The following is a 23,114-nucleotide window of genomic DNA, read 5'->3' as shown; positions in this document are numbered from 1 at the left end:
ATTAAGATCAAGGTGGGACTAATGGGGGCTGGGCACTCAGAAAGTTACATCCAGCCGAAACCGGTTTGGCTCAGTGGATAGAGCATCAGCCTGTGGACTGAAGGGTCCCAGATTCGATTCCGGTCAAGGGCATGTACCTTGGTTGCCGGCACATCCCCAGTAGGGGGTGTGCAGGAGGCGGCTGATCGATGTTTCTCTCTCATTGATGTTTCTAACTCTCTATCCTTCTCCCTTCCTCTCTGTAAAAAAAATCAATAAAATATATATATATATATATATATTTTTTTTTAAAAAGTTACATCCAGGAAAAGGAGAGGAGCTGAATCAACCCTGTGACCCTGAGGTGGTGCTGGGAGAGGATTGTCCTGCAGAATATAGAAAGAAGAACCTAGACTTCATTGTTCAGCAGTTCTGAAATAGAGGCTCTTATCCTGGGGTCCATGGATGGGTCAGTGAACTTGATATTGTCTAGATTAGAATCCAAAGAGGCCCAGCAAGCAGATAGTTCCCCTTCCTTTTCTCTTTTGGATCTTTTCCCCGTGGTTCTTCTTGAGTGTTTTTCTATATCAACTTTAAAATCAGCTTATCTGATAATAAAAAGATTCCACTTATATTTCATTTGTGGCTTATTTATATTATAGAATGACTAGGGGAAATTGACATCTCCATGATCTTGATTCTTCCTATCCAAGAACATGGTATGTCTTTCCATTTGTTCTAGTCTTCTTTTGTAACTGCAAATAGCATTTCCAAGTTTTCATCATGGAGATTGTATCAGTTAGGTCTTGTTGTATAATAAATCATCCCCAAATGTAATAGTTTTAAACAATAGCCATAATTTAGCTCATGAGACTGCACATTATCAACTCGGGCTGGGCTCAGCTGGGTGGTTTTTCTGCTGATCTTTGCTGATCTCAGATGGACTCACTTGAGAACCTGTTTGGGAGGACTAGAACGACTTAGGAGTCTACATGGTTTCTCATCCTCCAGAAGTTTAGTTTGGGCTTTTTACTCAATGTCTCATACACTGAGATTGTTCAGTAGGTCTTTGAAATTATATGCAAAGTTGCATGTGCTTATGTGTGAGTGTAGGTGCATACTCAGGGCACAAGTCCTCTGTTTTTATCAAATCCTAAAAGGAGTCCATGTTCCAAAAGAGATTAAGAAGCAAAGGCTGTGATCCTCCTGCACCTACTTCAGGAAGCAGAATCAGCTGCTGGCTCTTAACTTGGCCAGTAGTTGACTTTCCTTACTCCTTGGAAACCTTGAACTTCTTCCAAGGGCCTCCGTAGGCCTGTCAGGCACTGCTCACACCCTTTCCACCCTCAGGAAACACCCAACCTGTGAATAAATAAGGCAAGGAAACAGTGACCTCAGGAATGCTGGAAAAGCAGGTCAGAGGCAGGCAAGGGAGTTCACATTTTCCACTGTGACATGGGTGTTATTGTTATTCCTCTTTGCTGGTGAGGAAATTGAAGCTCAGAGGAGGGAAGTGACCTGCCTAAGGCTACCCAGCCAGTAAGGCTAGAATCAGAGTTTGAAGCTTTCCCTTACTGAGGAATTCTAACTGAAATGCTTTGAGTAGTCAGGAGGCAAAACAAGTCCTCAGACAGTTGACATTTTACCCAACTCCAACCTAAAGGAGCAAAATGAGATGCTCCTAGAGAGCCCTGCAAACGAGGTATAATAAATGGCTAGAGGACACGCCAACAGTCTCCCTAACTCCCAAACACACAGAGGATCCTAGAATCGTGGATTAACTGAATTGCCAATGAGCAATGTAAATCTGTGCCAAAATATCTCCAAGCCAAGCAGGTACAAGCCCCTTATGCCATCTTTAAATGTGGATTCATCACTTCAAAGCACACTGTTGGGAAACTGCTATTGCCAAACTCTGGAGCAACCGCAGAACCTACCTCATACAGTGAGTAGCCCTGATTAACCGAGAAATGAAGCACACAGTGCTTTGAACAGTGCTTGACACAAACTCAGAATCGATGAACATGGCCTGTTAGGTCTGTGACTATTGATATTATAATCGTTAAGAATACACCTCTACTTTCCTTCCTCACTTCACTTCTGCCTGGACCCAAAGGATTTTCCCTACTTGTGAGGAGGGACTGCACACAAATGGGTAGATTAAAAAAAAAAACACAAAAAACCCCCCCCACACTTCTTAAATCTCAACATGTCAAGTCCCCCTTCTTTTTATTCCCCCAACAAAGACATTCATACCCACACCCCACTGGTTCGACTTCTCTGACCATAATTTGTGTGGCCCTGGGCCCGGCATTTATGTGGGCAGGAGGAGGCCTGGCCCACAGGGCTGAGGGTCTCCTGGACCCAGTCTTGCTTGAGCCAAGACGGGGACACAAGGAGGCTTTGTGCAGCTCCCACCTCCCGGCACCAAGGCCCTTTCACTCGCTGTCCCTCACGTCCCTGTACCCCCACAGGAAAGGCCAGCCCCTATTTCCTGTTTCCCTGGCTCCTTGCCAGACTCCCCACATTGGTGCCCTCAGCACTGCCAGGCTGGGAGGCCCATGGGCATCCTGTGCCATTGCCTCTGGAGGCATAGGTGCCCTGGGAACACACCCTCACATTTCTACATGGGCACCTCCCAACTTCTCCGACCTCACACTGTGCTCACTGTGGACTCTGACGCTGCCTGACAGGGTGACAGGAGCCTATGGCACTTCATTTATGCAGGAGGCTGTGGGTGGGCTCTCCTAAGTGCTAAGAACTTGCTACTCTGAGCCCACAAATGCCTCATTTGCCCTCTTCTCCTTTCCACATCTCTCTGATTCCCTCACTACCTGGCTACTCCCCTGGGGCCCGAGAGTGAGCAGGCCTGATAATGCTTAAGAGCATGGGTTTTAGAATCAGATCTACCTGCTTCCAATCTTGGATCTGCCACCCTCTGACTTTCATCAAATATATCATATTTGAAAAATGGAGATAAGGATACCTACCTTATAGGTTTAATGGTGCAAGGATTACATGAGCTAACACAAGTACAGCCTTAGTGCAATGCCAGGTTCAAAGAAGTTTAGCAAATAACAGACTAATGATACATAATGATACTTATTGCCATTAATCCCAGCTGGCCATCAACTTGCTTTGAGGCCTGGCATATGGGTGGCATATTTCCCCAGTTCCTGGCACTGGTGTCAGTTTCCATTGGTCATTTCTAGAGAATGTTGGAAGGAGGACATCAGCAAACTGAGTCCTTACTGTCATCTTGCCCAGAAGTGTTCCTTCATGGGTTTAGGATGGTTTCTGTTGCTGTGAGGAAATAAATGATTTCCAAACACTTATTTCGTTCTTTTAGTTCCACTGGATTTTCTAAAAAGCAACAGAATCTTCCACTATTACCAATATTTTGTCTCATTCGGAATTCCTCTTCTTTTAATTTGTGCTTCGTTGATCAGACCATAGTGGTGATGGTGGCATTTTTACCTCATGCCTGGCTTAATAAAAATGCTTTCTCTCCTTCCTCCTTGCGTGCACATGTAAACTATTTGTTTAAGATAAAAATAGTTATCTTGTTAAGGAAATGCCCCTTTATTTCCTTTATTTCTGCCTTTTAGAGTTTGTTGTTGTTTTTAAGTCTGGGGTGGCTGTTTAATTTCAGTATTTATTAAAATGATAAGCTTTTATTTTAGTTTCCTTGACCTCATGATAGACACGACGGCTAGAGATTTTCTGGAACTCCATTTAAGAATGAACAGCTAACCAACAATTTATTTTATGTTCAAATTAGTGGCTAAAGGATGAACTATGCAATAAAGAGCATTAGGATTTTAAATGTCCATTCAGGAAAAAAATTAAGTTTTAATCTTTCCTTACAACCAATACAAATTCTAAATGGATTAGAGATTATGCCTTTAAAAACACACACACAGAAAAAAACCTTTTAAACTATTTGAAGAAAATATTGGAAAATATTTTTATAGTCTTAGTATGAGGAATCATAAACAAGTTGTAAAACTTAGAAGCCATAAAAGAAAATAGAGATATGACTACCTAAATATCTAAATATTCTGTATGATGAAAGACACAACAAAGGAAGTTAAAGACAATGGGAGGATGGAAAAAACATTGCCAACAGACACTGAATTAATATTCAGAATATGTAAAAGAAAGGGGGGAGTAGTATTTGAATTGGCAAATAAAGCTCAACTTCACTCATAATAAATAGCATATAAATAAAAACAACAAGGTAACGTTTTTCATAATCAAATTGCCTATATTTTAAAAGCTATATATCCAGTGTTGGAGAATGTACAAGGCTACTAGATCTACAACTTTAGGTCTCTCCACTACAGAATTCTTTTAGGTAAATAGCACCCCTTGCAGCACAACTCCAACACAGAACAAGATTAATTGGGGACCCCGGAGAGTAGCTCTCAGTGCCAGTCCCTTGCAATGGGCTTAGTGAGAATTTTTGGCATATCCAGCAATATATAAAAAGCCCTCTGACTCAATGATTCCTCTTCCAAGAATCTAGCCTTTCAGAATACATGAGTATGAGACATGTACATAAAGATATACACAAAAATATGTTCCCTGAAGCACAGTGGGGAAAAGAAACAAACTACATGTCCATCAGTAGAGGATTGTCTGGGCAAATAATGGTGCATCCATTCCTGAGATATATTGCAAGTCTTCAAAGGAATGAAGTGGATTTATGTGTACTGACATAGCTGAACACCGATTCTGATTCTATTAGGGCTCCGGACTTGCATTCCTTTAAGCTGTTTAACGAGTCTGTAAGTCATAGATAGGAATGCCAAATAATGCAAGATTTGATGCTATGAGTGGGATTAACATGAATGTGAAAGCAAGTTCCAAAAATACCTATTTTTCAATCCCAGGTACATGCTTGTGTCTGAATATACATTAGGTAGATAGGGAGTGCACACACCAGGAACGGGAAGAGTCCTCCACGCCGAGGGGATGGACTAGAATCACTGTGCAGGGGCGTTAGTGCCAGAGAGGAGTTTCACATTGTCCTCTGCCTGCTGTCCTACTCTGTGACTCACCACAAGAAAGTGTTGCATGTGTGTCAGTTTCATTGCGAATTCAAATATTCAAAGATTCTGGGCCGTTCTTTTGGCAACTTCTCACCTGACTAACCGACCCAGGAATGTCCTACTAACAAGTGTGAGACATTCTTGGCATTCTTGAAAGAAACCCTTCTGAGCAGCTCATCTGGGCATCCTAATCCCTATGAGAGCATCTTAAAAACTAGATCCACGTCTCTGTCCAAGGTCTGCTGCTTCAGAACTGGAATTTCTGTGCCTAAGGCTATGATCTGGGGGAGGAAGTAGGCAGTGAGGACTGCTGGGTAGTGTGGTGACTGGATTGGAGAACTGCAAGACCACGATTGGGAATGAGAAGACAGAGACCAGCCTTGTCTGCAAGGACTCCCATTAACCCTGACGGGGGCCCTGGCTGGACAGATACATTCTCCTGGGCTTGGTGATGAAGGCCCTCCACTGACACCAGGCTACGTGCTCTAGGCTCTGCAGCGCAGATGTCAGGGCTGCTGCAGCTTTGGCTCTCGTTTTCACGAAAACTTGGGTTGTTTTGCATTTGTTTGGGGAGCGGGGGGGGGGGGGGGGGGGGAGGGTATCCCATGAATGAGGCTTTGACTATTGTGTTCTAAACTGAAGGAAGGTGGATTTGAAGTTCACTGAAACAGCCACCCAGCTCTTGCTCTGGGCTTGCTTACATGAAGAAAGACAATTTGGTTCTCAGGAATGCTGTGAATATTATTATCTAAGGCAGTGATTGTCAACCCGTGTGCCATGACACACTGGTGTGCCACGTTATAAAACATGCAATACCTGACTATTTAGACAGGGGCACTGACCTCTTTTCCTTTAGATTGTCAAATAATAAAAATGGCAACAGCCAACACAACAATAGCCATCCCATGTGAATGTATCAAAATTATGCCTATTTTATATACCTATTTATTTATCATCAGATCTGCAAAAAAGTGTAATTTTTGATGTGCCCCAGAATTTTAGTAATTAGTTTACATGTGCCGTGAGATGAAAAGGTTGAAAATCGCTGGTCTAAGGGCTGGCCTGCAGAGACAGCAGGACTGGATTCAAACCCTGAATCCAGCCAGGCGACTGTCGGCAAGGAGATACCAGGTGACTGTCGGCAAGGAGATACCAGCTGGTGACCGTCGGCAATGAGATACCAGCCGGTGACTGTCGGCAAGGAGATACCAGCCGGTGACTGTCGGCAAGGAGATACCAGCCGGTGACTGTCTATAAGGAGATACCAGCCGGTGACTGTCGGCAAGGAGATACCAGCCGGGTGACTGTCTATAAGGAGATACCAGCCGGTGACTGTCTATAAGGAGATACCAGCCGGGTGACTGTCGGCAAGGAAATACCAGCCGGGTGACGGTAAAGTTCTTAACATTTCTGGGTCTCAGTTTCTTGGTTTGAAGAATGGACATAATGATGGGGTTGCAGTGAAGAGCAGAGAAAGGGTATATGGAGAGGTTAGCCGATCAACGCTCAGCTACTGTTTATTAATATTATGGTGGTTACTAGGCCGTTAACTCCTGGAGGGCAGACATACGTGAATGAGAAGTCTTTCATCAAAGTCTACCTTCCACTGAATCAGAATTGGTGTTCAAAAACAGAGCTGAACACCGATTCTGATTCTATTAGGGCTCCGGGCTTTCATTCCTTTAAGCTGTTTAACGAGTCTGTAAGTCATAGATAGGAATGCCAAATAATGCTTGTCCAAATGTATGTAAACTAGTCCTGTTATGGGCTCAGTTAATTCTCCCCCAGGGTGTGGAAGAAGCCAGTTTTATTTATTTGCACATTCATATCCATATTCCAGATCTGTGTCTGTCCTTTGGCTTGGTTGTCACCCCTTACTGATTCCCTCATTCATGACTTAAATAAAATCTTCAGCACATGCTCGTTTTTCACCTCTCATGATTTTAGTGTGTTGTTTTTTTTTGAAAATTATCGTCTAACATTACTATGACTCCTTTAACAGAACAGCACGTCTCTATAGAAGGCAGATGCACTTCTCAAGGCCAGACACTGTCCCATGTAATGAGAGTGAGTAACTTGTTCGTGGGGGACAGAGAGAAGCTCCCACACTGCGTGCAGATCCTGTGCCAGGGCTGTGGGTGACACGGAGGATGAAGGCCCTGCTCTCAGCTTCGGTTGGCCGGCCAGGCTGTATAACGGGCTCATAGCGAATGCGGCCGGGCGCGGGCCCTCGCCCTGACCCGCTCGCCATTCTCCCTCTCCTCTGCGCCCCGGCCCCCCGGAGGAGCGGGGATTCGAGGGCAGCCCCTCGCACGGCAGGCGCCCAGGCTGGCACGTCCGCCCTCCGCCCTCGGGGTCTCTGGGCTCCGCGCGGCCCGCGGGTGCGGAGGGGCCTCTGGAGGGGGCGGGTTCGCTCGAGCCAGAAAGCCCGGAGCCGCCCAGGAATCTTGGCTGGGACTGCGCGCATTTCCTCCCGAGCGAGCGGGCGGCGCGATCCCGCGGAGGCGGCGGGCAGTCGGCACCATGCGGCCCCTGCTGTGCGCTCTGGCCGCGCTCGCCCTGCTCCGCGCCGCGGGCGCCAACGGTGAGTGGGGCCCGGACGGGCGGGGGCCCGGAGAGACGCGCTGGGCGCGAGAGATGGAGGAGGGAGGGACGAGGAAACAGAGCCAGAGGGAGAGAGAGAGATGGAGATGGTGAGAGAAAACGAAGAGAGAAAGATAGGAAAGGGCAGAGAAATAAAGGCAGACGATGAGAGAGAGGACAGAGGGAAGAACAGAGAGAGAAAGGTGGGGACTGAGACAGAGACTTTGGAGATAACGGGTGGGTGTGAACTATGAGCTATGAACGGCGATAGAAAGAAAAAGGAGTTTGAGAGGCAAATGGAACAAGAGGGAAAGAAATAGAGGACATAACATGCCAAGAGAAGTGGGTGGGGGAGAGGAAAAGAGAAAGATTCAAGACCAAAAGGAAGAGAGATTGTGGGGAAACCCCAGGTCTGAAGGAGAGAGGGGAGGTGACAGGGATCACAGGGTGGGCAGCCAGTCTACAGGTGGGGCAGCCCCCCTCACCTGCTCTTACCCAGGTCAACAGAGGCTCACTGGGCCTTGGAAACCCAGCTTCAACACCCATGACCCAGCCGGTCAGGGCAGGGCAGGCGGGCCCAGGAGGAAGGCCCCTGTTTCACCTGTCAGGTGGCTTGAGGGGGCTGGTAGCTGGGGTGAGCAGCCAGTCTCCAGGCTGCAGGAGAGGTCCCTGAGAGCCTGGGGGGCGGGTGCTCTGCTGGCTGGGTGCTTTGTCTTGTGCTGTCCCCTCTGCCCTCGCAGGTGAGGCTCAGGGCAGGTGGCTGCAAGTGCATTTATTTTTGGACACAGACGCTCTGCCTATTGTACAGTATGTTACAGTTTACAAGCCACATTGCCATTTTCTGACATCTCATGAAGGCCTCAGCCAGGGCAGCTGGTGCCCATCCCAGTTGTCCAGGTGAGGGAAAGGCTCATATCTCACCAAGGTGCCAAGGCAGAGCCCTCAGGAAGCACCCCAGCCTCCTGCCCCAGGCCACGCTGCTCCCCCATCAACCTGGAGTCAGTGGGTGTTGAATCACCGACACCAAGTGCCCTGCACCAGGATGGAAGGCTCTAACCCCATTCCCCCCTCGGGGCACAGTGAGCTGTGGGGGTGAGCACCAGAGAAAGAATAGGGCCAGTCCTGATCGGGGGCAGCCCTAGCTGAGTAGCCCTGGGTAAGCCACTCCACCTCTCTGAGGCTGTTGGGGAGGAAAGTACCCACCCCACAGAGTTGTCTGTGGAGATTGAAGTAAAGAGGAGTGCCAGATGTGTCAACACACATTGGCTCCTTCTCCCGTCCCTTCAGCAACCCTCTGAGCCTCAGTTTCTTCACCTGTTAGGAGGACCTCACAGGCTGTGTAAGAGTGGCTCAGCACAGTCCTTCTCCCCACCTCCCCCCAGCCCCCACCTCCTGGAGCTGAGGAGACAAAGCAGGATCTGTGTCCCCACAGGGAGAGGTTGGCCACCTGCCCACTAATGGCTGATGTTCTGTGGCCCCTTTAGCCACAACTGGTATAGACCCTTTAACGTAAAACCGTTTTTAAAACATTATTTTCTTCCTGGTTATGCATGCTCATTGCTACAGATTAAGTAAGAAAAAAGATAGTAATGAAAAAGAATAAAATAAAATAAAGAAAAATATTAAAATTTAAAAATAGAAAGGAGGAAAGTATAAATGCAATTTCACACTGAGTTCACACATTTTTGTGTATAACCTTTCAAACTTCGGACCATGTACCATTGTTTTTCTTAGCTTTTAATTATGGAATTGTTGGATAGAAAGGCATACCTCAGAGATATTGTGGGCTAAGTTCCAGACCACCACAATACAGTGATTATTGCAAAAGAGTGAGTCACATAATTTTTTTTGGTTTCCCAATATATATAAAAATTACGTTTATACTATGACTTAGTCTATTAAATGTGCAATAGCATTATGTCTAAAACCCCAATAATTTAAAAATATTTTATTGCTAAAAAAATGCTAACCATTATCCGAGCTGTCAGCGAGTCATAATCTTTTTGCTGGTGGGGGCTTTTGCCTTCAATCTGCAAAAAAACGCAGTAACTTCGAAGTGAAATAAATTGAGGTATGCCTGTAAAACAGAATCATATAATTAACCCCATGTACCTATCACCCAGCTTCAACAAGTATCAATTCATGGTCAGCCTTGTTTCATCTATTATCCTCATCCTTTCTCTCCTCCCTCAAATTATTTTGAAGAAAATTCCAGACATCATATAGATATATTGTTTTTAATTTTTTAAAAGTATATTTTTATTGATTTCATAGAGGAAGGGAAAGGGAAACAGAAACATCAGTGATGAGAATCATTGATTGGCTGCCTCCTGCACACCCCCAGCCCACAGCCGGGTGTGTGCCCTGACAAGGAATCAAACTGTGACCTCCTGGTTCATTGATCCAAACTCAACCACTGAGCCACACTGGCCAGGTTATTTTTATTTCCAAATATTTCCTGATGTATCTCTAAAAGATAAATAACCTTTTAATAAACATAAGTATGATAGCATTATCAAAACATAAAAATGGACAAAAATCCCTTACTATCATCAAATATCCAATTAGAGTTCAAATGTCTCTGATTATGTCATGTTTTTCCATTTGGTTAGTTTGGTCCAAATAAGGTGCATACATTGCTTTTGGTTGAGATGTCTGATGACTTTCTTTAAATATGTAAGTTCTCTTCTCCTGTTTGGTTGTTGTTGTTTTTTCTTAAAGTTTATTTGTTGAAGAAACTGGGTTGTTTGTCCAGTAGCTTTCCACATATAGATTTTAGCTGCTTGCATCCCCCAGGTGTCATTTAAATGTTCTTTTCACCCCTGTATTGTCTTTAAGCTAGTAGTTAGATCTAGAAGCTTGATCTAATTCCAGTTAGAATTTTTTTCCCCAAGAATACTTTAAGACAGTGTTTTAAAAATACATATATGTTTTTATTTCAGAGAGGAAGAGGGAGAGAGTGATAGAAACACCAGTGATGAGAGAGAATCATCAATCAGGTGCCTCCTGCATGCCTCACACTGGGGATCGAGCCCGAAACCTGGGATAGGTTGACGCTCAATCACTGAACCACGCTGGCCGGGCTAAGACAGTTTTTATTGCTTTCATTTGCATTTCTTTGATTAACTACCAAGATTGGACTTTTTCTTCAAATACATATTGAGCATTTCTACTAAATCATTTTTTACTTTTTCAGTTGTGGTGTTGGGAAAGTTCATATTAGTCTGTAAAAGCTCTTTATGTGTTGAGTGAGACAAACTGTTTTGTGTCACTTGTACAGAATTTTTTTTAGGTTCAGGCTTGGCTGAGTTCCTTTCCTATTTTGCTCTCAGAGGGATCTGAAGTCCCAGAGGCTGCTCCTTTTAGCCAGTATAACCATTGTCACCCATGCCTCAGGGCCCATCGGGGAATCTCTCAGTCTCCACCACCGACCACTCCAGGTCCCTGTGGGCGTCTGTCTTCCCATGGGTCCTGCTTTTTGCAGTGGGTGGAAGAGGAAGATACTGAAGGGCTGTGGTGAGGATCCCAGCATTTCTTCTTACAAAACTAGATGTTGTGGGGAGTGAAGCACTCAAAGAGAATTGGGTCCAAAGCACACATTTGGGCTCTTGTGGGGCTTAAAACAGTTGCAAGGGTGTCAGGTGTATAGGTCTCCCACACCTGTTCAGCCCTTCAGTTTATAGAAGAGGCACCTGAGGCCCCAAGTGCGAGGCCTTTGACTTACACAAGGTCACACCACTGTCAAGGCAGGTTGGATTCAAATCCTGTCCTCACCACTTACTAGCTGTGTAATCTGGGGCATCAACATCTTAGATCTTGGTTTTCTAAACTGTAAAAAAAAAGATGCAAGAGTTCTGAGCTCATGGCTAGAATTAAATGAGATAATGCATTTAAGAACTCACCAAAACCTTGGCACAGAGTAAGTGATCACAAGTCAGGAGTAGCTTCGAGGAGCCTGTCTGGTGTGGCTCAGTGATTGAGCATTGACCTCTTAGTCAGGTGGTCATGGCTCAATTCCCAGTCAGGGCACATGACCGGGTTGCAGGCTTGATCCCCAGTAGGGGGCGTGCGGGAGGCAGCCAATCAATGATTCTCTCTCATCATTGATGTTTCTATCTCTCTCTCCCTCTCCCTTCCTCAGAGTAGCTTTGAGGAAGGCAAAGCGGGGAGGAATGGGGGACATTTGTAATAGTGTCAACAGTAAAAAAAATTAAAAAGAGTAGCTTTGAATATAGAGTATGCTTATGTCTGTTCTAAAGGTGAAGAAACCAAAGATCCAACAATGGGCTTGGCTTAAAGGAGCCCAGAGAGCTGGGTCAGCACTGAGCCCTTTGGTGCTTGTTGGAGAAGCCCCTCCCAAACATCCTTTGGGCCCCTGCTTGGGTTTAGGTCTAGGGCAGATGCCACCCCATCATGAGAAGAGCTGGTTGGAGTGATCTAACCAACAGCACTGACTCCATGTAGAGGGGCAGCCATGGGGGGGCTTTCACTGACCCACTCACTCTTCAGCTCACCTGAGCAATGCCCTGTGTGGCATTTGTACATCACTTGGCAGTTCCAAGGCATCTTCAAGTTCAGGATCCCCTATGATCCACACAGTAATCCTACAAAGTGGAAGAGCAGGGCAGATCCCTTGCAGACAAGGAAGCCAGTGAGAGGCAGAGCACAGTCAGTGAGCAGGAGAGGGGCACTGTGTCTCCAACCCCCAGCCTTGCATTCTTTCCACAGCACGCGGAGAGAGGTTAGATATCCAGGATGGCTTCTTAGACCTTCTCCACATTACGGGGGTTTTGGAATGTTCTAGCACATTATAACATTAAGAAGCACAGTATTCCAAGATAGAAGAAAACTTTGTTTCTGTACAGCCTCAGGGAGCAGAGCTGCCTGCCAGCCTTGACCACAAGCCAGTCTACCTCTGAACTGATACATGAGAAAGAAATTAACACGTGTTTAATTGAGGGGGCTGTTTGTTACAGCAGCCTAGCTTGTATCCTCAGCAAAATACTAACTTAACAAGATAGTGAAGGTATTAGAATGGCATTGCTATGCTCTCAGAGTGGATGGCAAAACTCCAGCCACATCTGGAAAGTGACCAGAGACCAAGGGAGCAGGACATATCTTGCCCAAAATAAAACAAAACTAAACTAAACAAGAGTGTTTCTCAGAGCCTGAGCGCGCGCGCTCTCTCTCTCTCTCTCTCTCTCTCTCTCTCTCTCTCTCTCTCTCTCTCTCTCGGGACCTGAGGGCCCCTCTCCTGTTTCAGCCAGAGCAGTTCCACAGATTGGAGTTCTTCACATAATTAATGTTCTTCTGGCTTTAAAAAATCAAAACCACCGATGGCTTTAAATGAATCACAAATTTTAATACAAATATCAAATGTGACAAGATGCATTATTCTATTATACTTAATGTGGTCCAATAGAATTAAACCCCAGTGACAAGAGCTGCTGGTCCAGCAGAGTGTCTTTGATGATGCAGGAGGCTCCCCAGCACCTGCCAGTGTCACCCATGGCACGGCAGAAATCATCTGTGTCGTGGGCACTTCCTTAGCCTTTGGGTCCCAGATAACAAAGGTCTCCTCTGATTGTAAGTGGAGGGGCCATACTTCCCGCCCCGAGGGGGACCCAGTGGCCAGGCCTCTTTAACGGAGCCGTTAGCCCAGCACCTCCGCCTAGGCTTCTGGCCTGTACTGCAGCGTGTTCTCACCAGTGCACGACATTCTACCCCTGGCCACCGTCCAGGGTGCACAGAGGCCCGAGCAGGAGCCAGGCCAGGGAAAACAACCCGGCGTCCAAGAAGGTCCATTTCCCCACTGGCTGGGGCAAGGCGGGAGGGCAGAGGAAGGAAGGGAAGACAGAACCCCAGCCTTGGCTCCTCCAGGTCCATCATGGCAATCCTTCAGCCTCCCTCACTCCTTCCCTTTCTGGAAGCCCTGTGAAGCAGGCCTGATCATGAGCCCCTTTCTACTGATGAGGTACCCGAGGCTCTAAGGTGTGTGTGTGTGTGTGTGTGTGTGTGTGTGTGTGTGTGTGTGTGTGTATACAAGCTCAAAAAAGAAAAAAAGAAGGCACCCAGGTCTTGCCTTGCTGGAGGGTCTGGTCCAGGAAGCCACTTGGCCTTGACTCCTCCCTGTAGCTAATTTTGTGGCGTCTGGGGAGGTTCTGGAAGACCCAGCAGTGCAAGGATGAGCTGTATCTGGGCGGCAGCGCCTCGGGGCCACCCCACCCGTGTTGCAGGGGCAGCTGCAGAGGGTCAGGGAGGAGGGACGTTTCCCACAGGCCCACAGCAGCGCATGGCTGAGCTGGGCCAAGAACGCGGGGTCCAGTGTGTTTTCTGCCGTCATGCGTTGAGCTCAGTGCCGTGGGACCCCTCTCCGATGAACTGGTCGGGAGGCCTGGCTGACTCATGGCAGCTGGGCGGTGGAGCCCGGGCGAAGATCTGTCCAGATGTGAGAGATTAGTGCTGTGCGCTGTGGAGAGCAGCTCGGACCAGCCTTCTCCCCGGATGGGTTTGGAGCCAAGCGAGATCTCATCACAGACACATAAAGAACAGTGGGTTTTAGGCCAATGGGGGGAGCATGTCCGTGCTGTTCGTGACTTACAGAGCTGGCAGAGCCCTGCTGGCCCCCAGGGTCACAGTGCTTCCTCTTGGCCGAAGCTGGGGGAGGGGAGGGGAAGGGGAAGGTAGGGCCTGGGAGAGGGCAGGCGAGGCTCAGAGGGGAAATTTGGCCAATGAGCCCTGGGCAGACCTGCACAGGGTGGGTGTGGACACAGACCCACGCCGGGTCAGCCACCTCTTCCCCGACAGCCCTCCCTGTGGGAGGATCAGCTCCCTCTGCCCCTCCAAGCCTTTCCTTTCCAGGCTGAGCAGCCCGTTCCTCCAGCTGAGATAAATAAATCCAAATGTGGGTCCCTGCAACCTGGCGAAGCTAGACCTCCCTAGGGCACGCGGCCCGGATGGAGCCCAGCTCTTTAGGCGGGGTCTCAGACCACCCCTCTGTCATCCTGAACATTTCACACCAATGCATGCCCCCACCGTGGCTTCTGTATTTTGCTAAAAACCTATCAGACAACTGGCTTTTCTTATGGAAAATTTCAAACCACACACACACACACACACACACACACACACACACACTCACGTAGAAGAGAGTGGTGAACTCCCATGTCCCCAACCCCCAATTTCAACAATTACTAATCTTGATTGCTCTATACTCCCGCCCATGCCTCCTCCACTCCCAGGCCTGGGTTATTTTGAAATAAATCCAAAACATCATAGCATTTCATCTGTAAATATTTTAATGTAGGTCTCAAAAATCAACCCTTTAAAAAAGTAACCAAAGCTCCATTCTAACACACACACACCCAAAGGCAACAAGAAGCCCATTGTCTTATGAAGAGGCTTTTGTGGGTTCTGAGGAGGGAAAGAGTGGAGTGGGGAATGTAAGACACAAACTGTTCGCCACAAAAGATGCTCAGAGTGGAAGGAAGTTTTGTCCCTGCTGGTGGTCCTGGCCCCCGAGTGGAAGAGCTGGGGTCCAGACGGAGTTGGAACCAGAGAACCTCAGGAGGGCGCTCCAGCAGAGCTCCCAAAGGCCAGCCTGCTGAGGGGGGTCAGGAGAAGGCCAGTGCTTGGGGTCCAGTCATTTGCTGACCTTGTGACCTCGAGCAAGTCACTCAACTTCTCACATTGGAATTCATCACCAGCAAAATGACTTAGCAGCTCCATTCTTAACTCAAGACCTGCCAACTTCTGGGCAATTAAATGTCCCCTTGGGCAACCCAACCCACACCGAGGCCTTGCAGTCCCAGGGGTTTTGCACTGACAGAGATCAGTGCGGTAACCCGTACCCCCTCCGCTTCAGGGTCCCATCCATGGCCACGCCTGCATGTTGTCACTGTGAAACTGCTCCGCCCATACCACCTGTTCCTGTCTCTCCCATCATCGCATCAAGGCCTCCAGTCCCTTAGCCCCTCCATCTCCCAATTGCTCTGCTTGTTGGCCTCTTTTCTTCCCTAACCAGGCCAGACTCCAGAGCTCATTCCCTCCACCCCTCGCTGGTCAAACCCGCACTTCCTTTGCTCTCTTGCCTTTGTTTTCTTTCCGCACGCATCTGCAGACTCCCAGGTTCAGCTCCATCCAGCCACCATCTTTGCTGCTCTGCACCAGCCTGCGGGCCGCTGGGGGAGGGCTGGTGCTTCCAGAGCTGCTCCCTGATGTCAGGCCATCCTGCAGTCCTGCGCTGCCTCCAGTTTTCCTCATCCCCTTCGGGACCCCCTCTTCACGCAAGCCCTCTACCCAGTGGCACACTGTCAGTGCTCTCATGGGGCTTCTATTTTAGTGGCTGTTTAACAGCCCACTCACAGAATTCCTGAACATTCACAGCTGTCTCTCCCCTTCCCTAACCCCACCCGAGTGTTCAGCAAATTATTCTCCTCGTACTTTACAAAGCGAACAGAGGCCATCAGGTGGGAACTCGCTCAACTTTCTGGCCCTCTAAGTAGAACTTTTTCACCCATTTTTGCTGCATCCCCTCTCTCTTCCCTCATGGGTTGCCCCTACCTGTCAGGCTCTAAGCATGGTGTGTTTCTCCAGTGCGGAAAAAAGCGGAAGGAACAACAATAAACTTTCTCTGGACCTTGTGATCTGCTCTCCTTCCTTCAGCCACACTTCCTGAAAACACTTCCCAGGATCTAGGTTCCCCCTCTGACCTCTCCTTCCCTTCTCATCCCACCGCAGCCTAAACTCTGCTCGGCCTCCACCAGCCACTGAAAGAGGTGGGTGGGATTTAGCAGGGCCCCTGCTTGGGTTTAGGTCTAGGGCAGATGCCACCCCATCATGAGAAGAGCTGGTTGGAGTGATCTAACCAACAGCACCGACTCCATGTAGAGGGGAAGCCATGGGGGGGCTTTCACTGACCCACTCACTCTTCAGCTCACCTGAGCAATGCCCTGTGTGGCATTTGTACATCACTTGGCAGTTCCAAGGCTCTGTTTTTCTCCCTGTTGCTCTGTTTTTCTCCCTGTTCCTGCTCGGCCTCTGGCTGCTTTAGGTCTCGCTGGCCGCTTCATCCTCCCTAAAGCTCTTTGCTTCTCTTAGTTTCTGGAACAGTATCCTCCCTCCTGAGTGCCGGGTTCTTCCAGGTTCCAGCCAACTCCAATGGGCCCCAGGCATCTCAGAGCCATCAGCTCTGACACCTGAGCTCAGACCAGGGTTGGTGGTGCCAACAGGAACCAAGGAGGAATCAACGTTGGGGAGAAAAAATGATGAATCAAGGGTTGAACGGGTTGAACCTCAAATCTTCCACTTACCAGCGGTGTGACATTGGACATATCATGTCACCCATCTGTGCATACATTTCCTGTGTGTATGTTAAGGACGATAATAGGTTGTTGTGGAATTGACTGTGTTAGTACATGTGTTTAGCACTGTGTGTGCATGTAAGCACTCATGGATGCCGGCTGTTACTAACTGCTCACCAATGTCAATGCTACTACTCAAACATCTCCACTCATTTTCTTTAAAAAAAAAAAAAAAAATATATATATATATATATATATATATATATATATATATATTGATTTCAGAAATGAAGGGAGACGGAGAGATAGAAACATCAATAATGAGAGAGAATCATTGATTGGCGGCCTCCTACACACCCCACACTGGGGATCGAGCCCACCACCCGGGCATGTGCCATGACCGAAATTGACCATGACCTCATGGTTCATAGGTTAATGCTCAACCACTGAGCCACGCTGGCCGGGCTCTCCACTCATTTTCTTCCTTTCAATTCCTACTACTACTGCCCCCCTGCCTCACTTCTTACCCTGGTTACTGCAAAGACAAATCCCTCCAATCCAGTGTCTGTATTTTAAAAATTCATCTATGGCTATGTGACCCTTCTGTTAAACCCCAAACAAGCACCGTGACTGGTTTGTTAGGGCTTCTGGCTTGGTTTCTGTGACCCACCTCTCCAGTCTCATCTCCCAGCCACCCAGTACTTCGCAGCTGCTCTAACTGCCAGGGCTGTGCACTCAGCTGTGCTATGCACGCTTCCCTGTCTTTGCACACGCCGTTCTCCCTGGTGGACACCTTCCCACCCTTCCTTGTTCAGACAGCGCCTCCTTGAGGAAGCCCACCTGGACTGTAGGTGAGCCCATAGAGACAAGTGAGTGATGGGGGCAGCCCCCCTCTTGCCCTGACCCCCACTGAGGCTGCCTTTGCTTCTCTCTGTGACTGTGTTCAGAGCCCACCCCACTGAACCCAGTGCTTTACAGGAGTCTCAAGTGTTACAGGGAAACGGGCCCACAGTGACAGGACTTGTCTTCCCACAGCCGCTGACCCCTCCATCCCCTCCAGAGGAGACCCAGCTCGGAGCACGGGGTGTGACACACACGTGGCTGTCCTCGGCCGCTTGGATGTCATAGAGGAGGTAATAAGGGTGACCTGGGAGGACATGCACCTTTGGGACCACCTGTGAGGCTGCTGGCTTTATAGGGCTCGGCCAACTTAGCTTTGGAAAACGAGGGAAATCCAGGCCAGTCCTGCTCCCTGCCCTACCTGGGCTGTCAGGCTGACCAGCTGCAGGGGACCCTGCTGCCCCTGGGACCCAGCCAGAAATCTCCGCAGAATCACCAGGTGAAAAGGTAGAGATTTGATCACTGTGTTTTGTTATACAGTCAGTTTGTAACCTGGGGTCCAAAAATTTATGTGGGACAAAAATTATACTTTATTTTCAAAAACCTTAGCATTCACATTTATTATAAACTAAATGCCCAGTGCACGAAATTTGTGCACTTTCGTCCCTCAGCCCGGCCTGCGCCCTCTCACAGTCCTGGAGTCCTCAGGGGATGTCTGACTGCTGGCTTAGGTGGGGAGTGGGCCTAAGCTATCAGTCAGACATCCTTAGTGCTGCTGTGGAGGCAGGAGAGGCTCCCGCCACCGCCGCTGCGCTCGCCAGCCGTGAGTCTGGCTTCTGGCTGAGCGGCACTCCCACTGTGGGAGTGCACTGAGCACCAGGGGGCAGCTCCTGCATTGAATGTCTTCCTCCTGGTGGTCAGTGTGCAACATAGTGACTGGTCGTTCCACCATCGGGCCAAAACTGGCTCTCTGACATCCCCTGAGGGGTCCTGGATTTCGAGAGGGTGCAGGCCAGGCTGAGGGACCCCACTGGTGCACAATCAGGGCTGGGGAAGGGAGCAATGTGGGAGGTTGGCCAGCCGGGGGGGACCCTGGAAGGACTCCAGGGTATGTCAGGCCTGTCTTGCTCAGTCCTGATCGGCTGGACCCCAGCAGCAAGCTAACCTACCGGTTGGAGCGTCTGCCCCCTGGTGGTCAGTGCATGTCATAGCTAGCAGTTGAGCACCCTTAGCATATCATTAGCATATTACATTTTGATTGGTTGAACTGCTGACCGGACACTTAGCATAATAGGCTTTTATTATATAGGATACAACAAACCATCAGTATTAATAGTACTGTGATTTTTGTCATCAATAGAAATCAGGTAATTTCATCCCCTTACAATTGTTTTGAACATCACATCTCAATATATCACTCAGTTTAATCCGTATGTCAAAATTGCAGTAGTTGTTAGACTTTATGGTGGATCATGTTGTTTAGTGAGTTAATAAAAACAAATTTTTACATCAAAAATTTAATTTTGAATACTTGAATAATATGTTAATGAAATTAGTGTCCTTGGAAATACTATATGTTTTATTATTTTTTTCAATTAGATCATTTTTCTAAGATGGAGTCTGTAGGTTTCACCAGACTATTAATGGGATTCATTCATGAAAAAAGTTAACACTGAAGAAAATTTCAAAATCCCAAACTTGTCATTTGGCAGAGTTGCCACCAGGGGGCGAGGCAGCAAAAGGAATGTGAGCTCCCGTGATGAAGTCCTTGAAAGAGAAGTGGAATCCTGGTCACTCCTATGACAGAGAAAAACCCGTGCCAGGAGCAGCCCCAGAGAGGAGGCCCCTAAGATTTTGTCATCTAGGGGACCCGGAGGTGGGCAAGGCAGAGACTGAACAAGAAGGGCCCAGGTCCCCTGGCAGCCAGTTCTCTCCCCACTGCACACCAGAAGCTCCTGACTAAGCAGGACTGGGCACCACTCGTGTCCTCTGCTCCTCTGCCCCACCCCACCCTGTTCCCATCTCTCTTGCTCTCTAGACGGTGGAGAAGACGGTGGAGCACCTGGAGGCCGAAGTGAAAGGCCTGCTGAGCCAGCTGGAGGGGCTGGCCTGGAACCTGCCCCCGGGGCCCTTCAGCCCGACCCCCGACCTCCTGGGAGATGGTGAGCGCCTCAGGTGGCAGAGATGACAGCCCTAGGCCTGGACAAGCAGGGTGGGATGCGTGGTCTGGTGCAGCCTGGACAGGCCAGGCCTCCAGCTCCTCCTCCGGACAGAAGTGGGCAGGCATTTCCCCCAGCTCACGCCAAGTGTTCTCGGCCCCCACCCCGGTGGCTGCAGGCCAGCGTCCCGTCAGGGCTCCTGGGACACACTCCCCCGGTCCTCTCATCTCCCTTCCACGGACCACTCCTGTGCCAACAGGGACCCTTTCAAGAAAGACCGGCGTCCCTCTGACCGGGCAGTGGAGGGATTGCATCTGCTCCCTTCTTGAGCCCTGTGTTCCCCGGCACAGTTCCCAGGACCCGGGGCGGGGCAGGGTGCCTTCAGCACTCCTCACTCTGAGCCACCCTTTCTTCCAGATCGTTAGTGAGTCGGGAGACGGAGTTGCCCAGCAGCTGGAAGTAATACACCTGCCCAACAGCTCTCCTCTGAGCCTTGCATCTGGCCTTCCTTCCTCAGCTTTGTGCAAATAAAAGCTACTCCTTTGACCCCGCTGACAGAGTGGACCCTACAACGGCAGCCCTTCTCCACCTACCCCCACGCCCTGAGGCCCACATCCCCCTGGAGGCTTGGGCCTGGGCACCCCCAGCCCGGCTGTGCTTCAGCCCTCCTTCTTTACAAGGCGGGATTGGTTCACAGAAGTGAGGCACTTGAAGCTGAGAATCCTACGATGATTCAGCCGGAGGGCTCTTTGGGAAGCCTGGCTACTCAAAGTATGGGCTCCCCTGGGAGTTTGTCAGAAATGCAGAATTTGGGGCCCCAATCAAACCTCCTGAATCAGAATTTACATTTTAATGAGATCCACCAGGGGATTTGTGTGCCCATTAAGGTTTTAAAAAAGATTTCTATTGAGGTAAAATTCACATAGCACAAAATTCAAAACTGTAACCATTTTAAACTGTACAAGTTCAGTGGCTTCGCAACGTTGTGTAGTCCTCGCCACTCTGATTCCAGGACATGTCGATCAGCCCAAAAGGAAACCCTGTCCCTATGAAGCATCACTTCCCATTTCCCCTCCCGCCGTCCCTTGGAAACCACTGACATTTCTGTCTCTATGGACTTGCCTGTTCTGGACATTTTAAATAAACGGTCTCATACAATATGTGATCTTTTGTGACTTTTTTTTCACTTTGCATGTTTTCAAGGTTCATCCATGTTGTAACATGTGTCAGTCCTTCGCTCTCTTTTGTGTGGACACATGCTTTCATTTCTATTGGGTCTATTACCAGGGATGGAATTGCTGATTCAAATAGTAACTCCATCTAAGGTTTTGAAGAATCACCAAGCGTTTTCACATCGCAACTGGACCATTTCACATTCCTGCCAGCAATGTTTGTGTAAGAGTTTCAACGCTTCTACATCCTCACCATGTCCTTTTTGTTACAGCCATCATACTAGGGGTGCAGTGGTATTTTGTGATTTTAGGTTGCATTTACCTAATGACTAGTGATGCTGAGCATCTTTTCATGTGTTTGTTGACTATTTTTATGTGTTTTTGTGTTGTTGTTGTGTGATGTGTTTGTGTGTGTGTGTGTGTGTGTGTGTGTGTGTGTGTTTTGCAGCAAAAAGCTTTATTGTTTCATTTGGACCAATTCATGGGAGAGGGTTTCAGGGTGGTTAGAAGAATGGCTAGTAGTTTCAGGGAGAGGCTCAGGGAAAGCCAGACACCAGCGGGATGCAGAGGGGCCCCTCAAAGACCTCTGGGCTCCAAAGGCTCCTAGTTGTGCTTGAGGGTGAGCCTTTCGAAGAGATACTCGCCCAGCGGAGCCTGGGGGCTGGCAGCCTGCGGAGGTGAGCCAGGTGCCGCCCATCTTGTTGATGAGTTTCACCTGCTCACCCAGGCAGTAGTTCTCCAGGAAGTCACGGAGCTGAAGTCTGTGCGGGTAGATCCCGGGCCTGCAGTTCAGGTTCTTCTCCAAGGCCACGGCGGCTTCCTGAGTGTTACCCACTCATGTGGGGAAGGCCCCTGCACGTCCTGGAGGAGAACGCGGCCACCGCGCAGGTTTTGCATCTTTAAGAGCCGCTCAGCGTCCTCGAGCTTCTGTGCCAACCTGGGGAAGAGGTGCCCACGCCCTCCTGAGCCACATCGTCGTGGTCAAAGTAGAAGCCCAGAGAGAGGTAGGTAGGGGGCCCGCAGGTGCAGGCTGGCCAGCGGTTGACCGCAGCCTCCATCGCGGTGGAATAATTCTGACGAATTTGGGAGCTCATGGTTGTTCGGCAAGGAGTTAAGGTAGAAAAAAAAAGCGGTATGTGGTATGTTGGCTGGTCTCGGATGTGGTTCTGAAGGTGGTGACTAAATAAGAGGCAGGAGAGTGGCTGGGGTTTGGAAGAAGGGGCGTCCCTGGGTCTGTTCTGTCCAAACACCGTTGAAGCAAGAGACAGATCCGGGACGCCGAGGGCACTGCCTTCATGTGTGTGATTTTAAATGGCTGTTCAAGTATTTGCCCATTTTAAAAATTGGATTGCCTTTTGTTGTTGTTAGAATTTTTTATGTTGTGGATACTAGGCTTTTATCAGATATGTAATTTGCAAGTATTTTCTCCTAGTCTGTGGATGGTCTTTTTACTTTCTTGATAGTGTTCTTTATCAAAAGTTTTGATTTTGATAAAGTCCAATTTGTTGTTGTTGCTTGTGCTTTTGGTGTCATGTTTAAGAATCCAGTGCCAAATCCAAGGTCACAGATGTTGTTTTCTTCTAAGATTTCTATAGTTTTAGGTCTTACATTTAGTTCTTTGATCTATTTTGAAGTAATTTTTGTATATGATGTGAGGTAGGGACTCAACTTCATTCCTTTGCTTGGGATACCTAGTTGTCCCAGCACTGTTTACTGAAGGTAATATTCTTTCCCCATTGAATGGTTCTGGGACCCTTGTCAAAATCAATTGAGCAGAGATGCTTAGGTTGATTTTTCTATGCTATATCATTGTCTTTGTGCCTATCTTTATGCCAGTATCATACTATATAAATTACTGTAGATTTGCATTAAGTTTTGAAATTAAGATGTATGGGTTCCCTGACTTTGTTGTTCTTTTCCAATACTGTTTTGGCTATTTGGGGACCAGTCCTTTGCAATTCTATAGGAATTTTAGGGTCAGCTTATCATACCTGCAAAAAGGCAATTGGAATTTGATAGGGATTG

At 48.3% G+C, this 23,114-nt stretch overlaps 1 protein-coding gene across 1 annotated transcript; it reads left to right on the top strand.

Moving 5' to 3' along the window:
- The first annotated feature begins 7,078 nt into the window (after window positions 1-7,078).
- PLAC9 (placenta associated 9) lies at window positions 7,079-21,074 on the top strand. The gene is made up of 4 exons (XM_080688431.1): window positions 7,079-7,617; window positions 17,954-18,051; window positions 19,797-19,920; window positions 20,335-21,074. The coding sequence occupies exons 1-4, from the start codon at window positions 7,557-7,559 to the stop codon at window positions 20,340-20,342; spliced, it is 291 nt and encodes a 96-aa protein (XP_080544557.1). The 5' UTR covers window positions 7,079-7,556; the 3' UTR covers window positions 20,343-21,074.
- Window positions 21,075-23,114: the final 2,040 nt, after the last annotated feature.

Source organism: Plecotus auritus (genome assembly GCF_963455305.1).
Source record: "Plecotus auritus genome assembly, chromosome: 9".
Taxonomy (NCBI): domain Eukaryota; kingdom Metazoa; phylum Chordata; class Mammalia; order Chiroptera; family Vespertilionidae; genus Plecotus; species Plecotus auritus.
Note: the sequence above shows the minus strand (reverse complement) of the source record. Positions and strands in the feature narration are given on the sequence as shown.

What these genes read in the sequence shown, in the direction of transcription:
- PLAC9 (XM_080688431.1), top strand. Translation starts at nt 7,557, where the DNA reads ATGCGGCCCCTGCTGTGCGCTCTGGCCGCGCTCGCCCTGCTCCGCGCC. An exon ending in CCGCGCCGCGGGCGCCAACG is followed by an intron (nt 7,618 to 17,953) that starts GTGAGTGGGGCC and finishes GTCTTCCCACAG; the next exon opens with CCGCTGACCCCTCCATCCCC. An exon ending in GCTTGGATGTCATAGAGGAG is followed by an intron (nt 18,052 to 19,796) that starts GTAATAAGGGTG and finishes CTTGCTCTCTAG; the next exon opens with ACGGTGGAGAAGACGGTGGA.